Consider the following 11,428-nt stretch of genomic DNA (forward strand, 5'->3'; position numbering starts at 1 on the left):
ATCAGACATCCTCTTCTGGCTAACCAACAACCTGCACACATCTGCACACACATCCCCAACACACACACACACACACACACACACACACACACACACACACACAAATAAAAATAAAATGTAAAAACTGGAAGTACATCTGCTAACTAACATGCCATTGAACCATTTCATATTGGCAATTTTCCTACTCTTTTCTCTTGGAAGGAATATTTCAAAGGCATGGCAGCACTCCATAGGGAGCAGAATGAATCTGTAGCTTTACAGTAAAAGCAAAGTGCAGCCTACACCTTCACGGTCCATCTAAGGAAGGGTTTCTCTTCGGTTAGAAGCTACAATTACCACACATAATGTGTGCATTAGTCCTTGAGTTCAGCAAGGAGACATGTGGACACAGTAGCTCTAGTTCCGTGACTCCTGCTGGGGACAATCACAGTGATTACAGTCCTCTTTTTCTAGGACTCATGATAAGCACACCCTTCTCCAAAAACGTCGACTATACCCTCATGGGTGGGTCTAAGACCATCTGGTGCTGTTTCCCATCACTACTGGCATGCTACAGAGATGGTACAGATGCTGTAAGTCACACCACACAGCTTAAGTGCATTCTGGCAGAGCTTTTCCTCAAGACAGAGCCCAGTATCACAGGTGCTGTAGCTGCTCTGAGGAGTGAAGTTTCGGTGAGGAGCAGGAACAGCAAATATACTATATGTATCCAAACATGTATGAGGATTATATAGAGAGTGTGTGAGTAAGAATTGGAGCCAGACAGATCCTACAGGGAGAGTATTGAGAGGAGTTGCTTTAGATCAGTTTTATGCAAAAAGGTGTTAGAGAAGATGATATTGGAGCAGGCATCAGAGGCAGCAATATGCCAAGCTGCAAAATCCTGAGACAGGCAGGAGCTTTGGGCAGTCAAATAAAACTAAAGCCTGCGTGTCTGGAATCTAAAGGAGGAGAGAAACGGTGGAAGGTGCAGCTGAAGGGGGGCAAAACCATGCTGGGTAGGGTGCCCTAACCCAACAGTAGTATTGTGTGGGATAACACTCTTGTACACTGTAAAGACTTGTCGCTTGAATTAGTTTAATAAAACACTGATTGGCCATTTGGCCAGGCATAGGTGGGGCGACCAGACTATGAGAATTCTGGGAAGAGGAAAGGCAGAGAGTCAGTCTTCAGCCAAATGCAGAGGAAGCAAGATGAGACTGCCTTACTGAGAAAAGGTACCAAGTCATGTGGCTGAACATAGTCAAGAATTATGGGTTGATTTAAGTTGTAAGAGCTAGTTAATAATCAGGTGTTCTGTAGTGGGAGTGGAGGTGAGACCGGCATGCCTCTTCACAATCACATGTGAGCTTTGGGTCCAGTAGACAGCAACCGGTGAGAGTCTGTCACCTCACACCTGCCCTAGGGGAGAGCAGAGGTCTGATTCTCGCTGACTGAGAAGAACGTAATCGCATAAGCAGACAACATTTTCGTAAAGCTGATATCAGTGAAATAAGAATAAGAATTCCAGGCTGGAGAGAAGGCTCACAGTATCTAGATTCTTCTTCCCCCAGACTTATTGATTACCCCTTTCAGTCATCCTCAGAGAATCTGCACACAGCCACAGCAACCCCACATCGGTACCGTTGATCCTTTTTATTGAGCAAAGTCCCCATAGAGAACCAGTGCTCTTCTTTAGCCCTGTTGCTTTGAAGCTACCCCATTAGAAAAGACTCCCAGCAGGTAAGGGGAGGCCCCAACAGAGCAATCACAGCCTCTGCTTGCTAAGGAGAGGCCAATGTCACATCCGTAATAGCACTCATTCGGACACTTAGTCTTTTTGTCAGTTACCAGTTTGTTCCCACAGCACAGGAGCAGGCTTATGTTGTTTTGGTTTCTTTGTTTTGTGTCTTTGCTTTTGTTTTTTGTTTGTTTGGTTTTGGTTTTTTTTTGGGGGGGGGGTGTCAGTTAGAAACTTGAAAAGTGGTAAATCACTACATGGGTATTTAGGAAGGAGTCTATTTCGATGTCCAAGAATATGTGTTCATGTTTATAAAAGAACTAGGACTCACGGCTCCTTGTAAGGGTTATCTGTGACCTGACCTGCCAAGAAACTGCAACCATGTACACTGGCCTGCCTGCACAGCACTAAAGCAGACCTGAACTCCTCCCAACCAGGGACATCTGATCACAGACCTGGCTCCCAGTGATTTCATACCATTGCACAGCTCTTATCTCTGTTCTCTGGTAACAACTACCTGAGGGCTGCTCAGTCAGCCTCACTAACAGTGTTTTAGAGAAGCAACCCTCATTTACTGGAAGAGAACAAGCAACTGCCTGCAGACAGCTGCGTAAGGATCTCTGTACAAACACATGAGGGACCCCTGATGTAGACACCTGAGCAGAGTATGGAGTCTCCCTTTCTCCCTCATCCTTCCCCCTTCCCTCCTTCCCTTTTCTTTTCCCTCTTCCATCTGTCCTGTCTTCTGTCCTTCCTTCCTCCCTAACCTGCTTGTTTTTATTAAGCTTTTCTTAGTTGGTTGCCATTGTGGCCCTCATCAGTTCTCATACACAACCACAGACAAACAAGCTCCTTGGTAATAGATTTTAACTGATTAAATACAGAAAGCAAAATGCATAGCTGAGAAGTCATCCCTTCCTCCAATAGCTACATTACAGATGAAACATATTTCTAAGACAAAAGCATCCAAACTAAAATTTGGGTTCTTCTAAAGCAGTTTCATAACTCTTATTTGAAGGTGAATTTATTTGTTTGTTTTTGTCTTTTGAGACAGGGTTTCTCTCTGTAGCATTGGAAGGTGATTTCTTCACAAAATCCTAAGTATAAAGAAAATGAACTTCACCAAAACTGACTTTTTTAAAACTAGCATGAGTTTAGAAAAGAATCAGACACAGTCAGAGGACTGAAGGATCCAGAAGGCCATGCTCCATTCATATTCAACATACAGTGGGAGAAATGAACTAACAAGACAGAGATGCTATAGCTGGTACAGGGGACAATTGGTGACATCCAAGCACCAGGATACCTTTTCCTATCTCAATACAAAAAGGGAGAAACAATTGCATATATATGTGTGTGTGTGTGTGTGTGTGTGTGTGTGTGTGTGTGTGTGTGTGTAATTCTAGATGTTGTATAATACTGGATTTGCTGGCATTTGCTAAGGAGAAAACTTTTACTTATGCTGTATAGCTGAAAGAGTGTTAGTGGAAAATAGTTGTGTCTGTCAGGATAACGATGACAATGATGATCCTAGCTTGCATCCCTCAGTGGTCAGCCAGTCAGAACTTTACCAACATCCACTTCAGCTGCTACTAATGCTGATGGCGTTAAGTTCTATTAGTTAAGTTCACAAAAATTGAAACAGGGACACTGAGAGAAGCAGGGTTGATTAATTATAAACGAAATGTAATGAATTGGTGCTTTGGATCCCTATTTGATCTCAGTGTGCTAACCTGTTTAGTCAACCAGTCCCTAGGATTTGGAGATGCGGGTGATTAGTAACAAGCCTTGCTTCTAAGGCAGTCCTCATCTGTAATCCTTTGCCTCCAATCTAGATCTCTCTTAATCATGATGTGATGGCTCCTCAAGTAGAACTATAGTTAAATTATTAATATGTAAAGTAATTATGGAATGAACATGTGTACCTGAAAGAATATAAATAATTTCTGAAGCTAAGGCTATTCAAATTCACAATTTGGTCTGCACCCATAAATAGCTAATTCTTTTAATATTTTTAACACAACTGATAAATGCTGCTTTCATAGTACATTATAAATGTGTCAAAATTCTTTCATGTGTTTCAAAGTGAAAATTAAGTGCATGCATATTCTTGTCATGAATTTTCTTGTGTTTCTTTTAAATTAAAGATTAAGGCTTTACCTCTCCCTCTGGTTATTTATTATTAAGGAATGTAATTTGTAGTCTATCACCACATAGAATTTTTGCTTGAACAGATGAGTAATAAGACACACACACTCATACAAACACACAAGTTTCTAAATGAGAAAGGCCGAATAAATGTCTGGTTTTATGAGTACAAGGTAAATAATTTCATTCAACTCTTATATGATGCAATGTTTTTTTCAAATGAGTCTAGGAGTAGAAAATTAAGTGACATGCTTACTTTGTGTCTCCTGGAGTTCATGGACCAGCAGGATAGTATGATGTTTAGACTCTGTGCTTTGGGTTGCCTATTTGAAGTTATTTCTAGTCTGAGAAACAAAGCTACCGTGGCATATTTTTGATACTGTAGTCAATCCAAACTCTGTAAACTCCAGGTCATGACCCCAGGGTCACACAACTGAAGTGTAGCCATGAATAACTTATCAGCAATAAAAGGCTTATGAGTACACGGTGACCAAAATTTCACTCAAAATCAAACTCGCAATGATCCCGAAGAGCCTCTGGCAATGCTGGCCTGTGTTGCACAGTATGACTTTATAGCTGCCTTGGTTCTGAGCACATGTTCCTGCTTGGCACCATGAATGCCATCATGCCCACAATGCCAATGAGTGTTGCCTGAGATGCCTTCTTTGGATCTGAGAAGCAGTGAGACAGAAAGCTTCTGGTTTTAGAGAAACAAAATCATTTAGTTATATAAAACAAAGACTTTCCACGTTCTCCTTCCATCACTGCCCAGCATGTAAATTAGTATATATTTATATTGAATTCTGTTGGAATACTCGATGTTAAGAATTTCTATTTCAGTTACTAACTAGAACTGCATAAAAAAATTATTGAATGAATTTTGGCTCAGGATTAGGACAGAATTTCTGACAATTTTTTAAAAGGCCCTAAATATACTTCTGCCATTATGTACTGCATATTTATACAGAGAAGCATTTTCAGTGTTGATGATTATAAGATCAAAATATCAATCCGCTCTGGAAAATGTTGATAATCTCTGTCCTACAATATCAATTATTCAGCTGAGATTGAATTATGTAAATATATTCACATCCATCTTAGTAATATAAAGTTTGTTTTTACCTCTTATATGTAAAAGCATATCTGGACAAAGCAATAGTTTAAAACAATTTCTTAAGCCAGGTATGGTGATGCACACACCTTTTATCCCAGCACTCAGGGGGCAGAGGCAGGCAGATCTCTGAGTTTGAGGCTCCCCTGTGGGCCTACAGATCTAGTTCCAAGACAGTCAGGGCTATACAGAAAAAAACCCTGTCTCAAAAACCCAAAACAGAAATTTTTTCCTTTGTGACTTATTTTCAGTAACCATTTGATTTGTATAACTCTTTTATATATACCAGGGACATCAACAAAATGGAATCACAAACAGAAAACGTTTGGCAAGCCCTGCTCTGATCTACTATTAAATAAAAGTAGACTTTTATTCTTAAAGTTATAATCTCCATTTGAAAGATATTCAGCTTTTTTTAATTCATAGATTTAATAGTAATGTCAGCCAGCATCTTAGTGGGTATAGATAATATCTGATTCAGTTTCTTCAGCAATGCCAGTAACAGTAAGGCTGCAGTCATAAGCACTGACTTCCTTAAAAGGCTGTCCTGTAAAACTTTACTGTATTTCCCCAGAATATAGACCATCCCTGCATACTCTGAGGCTAGAATTATCAGATCAGTTCTTTAAATTAGAAAAACTGGAGAGTCACCAGGGGAGTATCTGGCCCATGCTAACCAAGCCATCCAGGCTTCCCTGGCATCAACATGGTAATGACATGAAGTTCAGACTCTGACTTGAGTTTTTCCTTGATTCTGCCAATTGCTGGCCAAGCTTTGCAGAAACTCAGTGGAGGCTGGTCACTTGACACTCCATTACAGCCTCATTTTATTGCGTCCCCTCCTCTCAACCACCCACGATATATAACACATGCCGAACTAAGTCAAGAAAGGCAGTTTAGTCTGTCTTTGTCAGTATCGATGGTGCTTGAAAAGATACCTAGCACACAATGGACTTTCCCTGAGCATTTTTGAAATCATTAATAAAAGCCAAGATCTCCTTGAAAATAACATGATATATATTAAAATGGTTATAATACTCAAAGCAATAAAAATAATGTGTCTGGAGTTTCTGTATAATTAAACTGCCATTCCTTTCAAAGAAAGGCATTAATGTTGTTATTCTAATGAAATGTATTTTATAAATTGGGAACATATTTATTCAACTTTATTCTAAATATGAGAAGATAATTAGATAGGGAAATAGTAACAATCTGTTTTCTATTTAAATTTTGCAAAAAATTTTCCTCAAAAGCATAAATGGTTATACATGCCACTACACATCTAAAACTCAGTATGAGTTTACATCATGTGTTATTTGGTTGGAAATGACTATGGATAACAACTAGCCAAACCTGAAGAATTGATAGGAAGCCATAGATATAGCAATAGAGGACCAGAGATGCAAAGGAGCATCCAGAGTGTGCAGATGGCAGAGAACTGGTTCCATGTCACATTGCTTTTTCTTTTCCATTCACTTCAGCTTCAAAGACGATCTTAGAAATACATTTTTTTTTCTGGCCTAGCAGAGTAATTTCTATAAGATGGTTAGTCCACTCAACAGCTCAGAAAATACAGTCCTTCATATTTCATAAATTTTCCCTCAGACCATAATCTGAAAGGAGGTGGTGTGCTTGTGACCATGATTAGCACACTGGAATATTACAGAACAGACATGTGTAATGAAAATAATTTCCTCAGAGTAAACATATGAAAAATGAAACCAAATTCCCAAATACAATAAATGTCGGTGGATTCTGCTGCACTCCTCCCCCACTGACCTGGCAGAGGTGTGAGTCAGGCATGAAAAGAAAAAGCATCTAAAATCTTGCTCAATGCGAAAAAGTTACACAGGCTGAAACCTGGCAGACTTTCTCTCGCAGCTCTACTACAGCTGCATTCAACACTACTATGCTATGCTATAAAGGAAAGAAATGTACACCCATAGGCACACGTAAGATCAGGTGAAGGGACATTGGTAGAGTGTTGGGCCCATGGTGACAATGGGTAAGTCATAGTCAAGATGGTGGCTGATAGGAGGCCGATCCTTCACAGCTGATGGAAAGGCTCAGTCCCCGTGAATAAGCAGGGCACCATAGAAACAGCAGCTTATACAAGAAAAGGGAAATAGTCACACTTAGCTGACCCACTTAACTGCTTCAAACTTCCTAAAGGAAGAAGGAACACAGCCGAGAGAACTATGAGTAGCTATTGTCGTGTGTATGACACTCCTGATAGCTGGTGATGTGAGTGTGTGTGTGTGTGCGTGTGTGTGTGTAAATAATTCATACATATTTCATTGCTATCTACAACTTTAATCAATAAAATAATCCCACCCTTTCAATAAAACACAAATTAGCATGGCTTTGCTACAGAAATAGGCTGGAACCTACATGTTCCAGGGTGTTTTAAAAAGAATCGCTCTATTGCTGCATGTTTTCTTCCCATCGATACCAATACCAAGTTTCTCAGAACACATCTCCCAGCTGATCCAGAAGTGCAGTAAAGCCCGGAGGATTTCAATGACTTGCTGAAAGGTACACAGCCAATCTTGGACAGAATAAGAACTAACCTCACCTCAAGGGTTTTCTTTAAATGCGTTTTCTAATGCTTCAATTACATTAAGCTTTTATCTCGTGTGTGCTCATGTCATGATGCACATATAGGAGTCAAATGACAGCTTATGAAGCTTTTTCCCTCCTCCTTGTGGGTCCCAAGGATTGGACCCAGGTCATCGGCTCAGTGAAACTACCCTCTCAGCCATCTTGCTGGTCCTTGATCAGGACCTTAATGTTCTACACGCTGTGTACTTGGGGGCTACATTAGATATTTCAGCTGTGCCGCTGAACCCTAAGGATTCTATATCTCCCTTTTTCATCATGTTCATGAAATTCCATCTATTAATATCTAGTGTGATATGGACCTTTGGAAAATACATCTGTAATTTTACTCAATGCATGTTTGTTGAATACTAAATGGGCTTTTGGTATGATCAAAAATACCTACTTTCATATCTATTAAGAAAAATAAGCATGAAGTATAGTGAGAATATAATTAAAAGATTCACTTTAAAAGGTAGCATTTTGAATAAAGAGAAGAGCTGAACAAAAATCTGGCAAGAAAGTACACTATGAAGACTGTGTGGAGAGATGTGAAAATCAGGAGCTGATGTATTTTAGTTCACTGTCATTAACAACTGTCAGTTAATGAGGGACTAAGAACTGAGAGATAGCCACTTCCAAACATGCCCAGTCATGTCAGGGAAATGGCATTGGCTCTTTTATCTTTCTGTGGAGTCTCTATATCAATTATACAATGTCATATTTAGCCATCAGGACAGCTAGGTTCAGATCTGAACAGGCATTGGTGAAAGTCATATCCTTACCATAACCCTAGGAACCACACCTGCCAAAACTGTGATTTCCCCCAAATATTCATTTTTTTCTATGTAGAGTATTTTTACTGATGCATTGATTTTTTACAATATTTAAATTTTAATTGTTTTATTCTATGCAAACATGGCTATATTAAACAATTCTTCACCTTTCTGTACTTACTGAGCATTGCACAGAAAATGAAGGTCCATTATGAACATCAAGGTAGCAAATTTTTTGTGTTTAGTCTTCTTTTTGTGATGTGGGATCCCCCTCTGTATGCTGTGAACATCATTGGTTAATATAGGACTGCTCTGAGCCTAAAGCAGAGCAGGGCAGAAAGAGGTGAAGAAAACTCAAGTGAATGCTGGGAGAAAGAAAGGTATGTAGAAAGAAGCCATGTAGCCCAGCTAGAGCCGATGAAACTTTACCCAGTAAGCCACTGCCAAGTGGCAATACACAGATTACTAGAAGTTGGTTAAATTAAGATATAAGAGTTAGTCAATAAGAAGCGAGAGCTAATGGGCCAAGTAGCGTTTTAAATAATATAGTTTCTGTGTGATTATTTTGGGTCTGAGCTGCCTGGCAGCTGGGAAACAAACAAGCGGCCTCCTTACATTTATAAGACTGAATGTGATCTATTAAGACTCCTCTTTAAAATTGTTGCTTTGGTTATTGTCCAAGGTTCCCAACAGTATATATTTGTAACATATTATCCACTGCCTTCCCAATATGGGGCAGAGTCACTGTATAAAATACTTCTTTTCCTGGCTAAGAGACAAGTGCTTCTGCCCAGAATAAAACAAGGAAGATAGTCTCCAGTGCTGTCTTTGATAAGTGCTGGTACAACGTACACAGGTCGGGTCTGGAATGTCCCCACGTTCTATGCTGTCAGCTGTGGGATTCCTGGGAGGTAGTGGCATCTTTAGGAGGTGGGGACCCAGAGTAAGGAAGTTAAGTCACCTAGAACACAGTTCCAAAAAGGATACAGAACCAAGGCCCCTCCTTGTCTCTCACTCACAGCCCCTCTGCCTTGAAGTGATCAGGCTGTGGCTACCACACAACCCCAAGATTCCATGGAGAACCACCACCGTCGGGCCCAGGGCTACAGGGCCAGGTGACTATGTACAGAAAGCTGAACCCGTGAGCCGAAATAAACATCCTGTCCCTTTGCATTCACTACATCAGGTGTCTCACCTCAGCAGCCAGCCGACTAACACAGAGCTTTGCAATGACAGGGTCGAGGTCTGCCTGGTTTGTCGCATTGACGGTTTGTTTTGGTCAATTTCCCCAAGAGTCCACAAACAGGGAAAGGTCCGTGAAAAGCTCACGAGATTTTATTCTCGGGGAGCTTTTCCGCATCTCATTACAGCCGGTGAACACTTACTTTCAATTGCCTTGATTTTGTTTTCCCACGGGACACAAGCAGCTTTGAAGTTTTCAAAGTCACGGAGGAATTTCGCCCATTTCTGAAAACAAAGCCAAACACTAGTAAGTTAGTAAGTCTCCTGTGTTTCTAGACGTTTCTTTCCCCATTCCCCAGATCACAAGAGTGGCTTCAAGGGCGCTCTAGCGCCAACTAGTGCTATTTAGGAAAAACAACAGGATCCATGTCCTTCCCTATTTCTAGCCATTCCTGCATAACTTAACAAAATCCTATTATCAAACACGCTTACAATCCCTGGGAGACTGGCACACAAGGATAACAAGTCAAGGACAGCCTGAGCAATAGTCACACACAGGTCAAAAGCAAACAGAGTATACCAACCAATCAGAAAAATCTACTCATTCTTTCAGACAACAGCAGAATAGGAATCGCATTATTAGGGTGCGATTTATATTTATTGATATAAATTCTGTGTTTAATATTCAGTGCATGAGGAACCAATGGAATATTTTTCTAGAAAGATCTCTAGTCTCCTTAAGCAGACTGTGTGAACACAGGCCAATTTGATTCACAATTATCACATACATGAGACTCTTCATTTTGATAAAAGAGAATAGTCAACAAAATATAAAGGGCATCACAGAATATAACACATTCATTTTCCAAAAGGTCTGCCTTCTACTTTGTAGTGTTGGGTGAGCTATGGTCAAGAGGACTAAGGAGAAAATGGCAATGAGGCAGATAACCTTCCATATGTGTTCATTATGGCTGGACTTTGTGAGAGATAAGTAGACACAACCGTCCAACCCTGAAGTTCAAACGATTTTTCAAAAGTAGGAAGGGCCCAAATGCCGATCAGCAGTGGAATATGTGAATATGTAAATTATGGCATCTTCATACAATGCATAATGTATTACTTTTAAGCATGAACTGTAAACCCCCAGCAACAGAATTGCATCTCGTGACACCAATCGTACAACAAAGAAGGCACAAACAAAGCTGTCACACAGTATGACTGAATGCGTATAAAAGATAAAGAGCAAGTAAAGTTAGCTATTCGTGTGCATTAAATGTAAACGAAGATCTTCATACTGCCCTTGCAAAGCTCTCTTTCTCCACTGAATACACTTAGCTACAGTTTTTACAGCATAAAATCTATGGACCTACTTCACTGTAAGAAATGGAACTTGATAGAGAGATTTGGTATTGTGTGTGGCCCACAGCAAGTGCATTTAAAAGTAAGCCTCTTGCCTATATTTCTCCCAAATCTGTATTTTTATGAAGCTATCATTTTTGTTATCTTCTTTGTGGTGTCTAGTTGAGGTTCCTGATAGCAAAAGAAAAGGGGTTGAGGAAGGGTTTTTATAGCAGTTTAGCTTAGAAACAGTTAGGGAAAGAAGCCTTGAAAAGAGACCCTATAACCTCTAGACAATGAAAATAAAATGGGTGTCCAGTCTTTTACATCTGAAAGTGGTAAAATCAAGTTAGTCCCTTGGCATAAATCAGCATTTGCAACTATTTAATTTTTTTAGTATATCCTAAAGGATAATCTTAATTCCCACCAAAAATTTTAATACAACACCATATATCATGTGAGTCTTTGCTGCATGTATGCATGTGTAATGCATGTGTAGAGTTAAGATTGGATTCGGCCCCACAGAACAGAAACAATGCTCTCTCTCTCCCTCTC

At 40.0% G+C, this 11,428-nt stretch overlaps 1 protein-coding gene across 1 annotated transcript in view; it reads right to left on the reverse strand.

The window, feature by feature from the left end:
- Tmc1 (transmembrane channel like 1) overlaps nt 1-11,428 on the reverse strand; it is a 104,565-nt gene that overhangs the window by 59,477 nt on the left and 33,660 nt on the right. The window contains exon 6 of the mRNA XM_005352239.1: nt 9,739-9,820. Within this exon, the coding sequence (XP_005352296.1) occupies nt 9,739-9,820 (82 nt within the window). The remainder of the gene's footprint in view (nt 1-9,738; nt 9,821-11,428) is intronic.

Source organism: Microtus ochrogaster, chromosome 8 (assembly GCF_000317375.1).
Source record: "Microtus ochrogaster isolate Prairie Vole_2 chromosome 8, MicOch1.0, whole genome shotgun sequence".
In the NCBI taxonomy this organism is placed as follows: Eukaryota; Metazoa; Chordata; class Mammalia; order Rodentia; family Cricetidae; genus Microtus; species Microtus ochrogaster.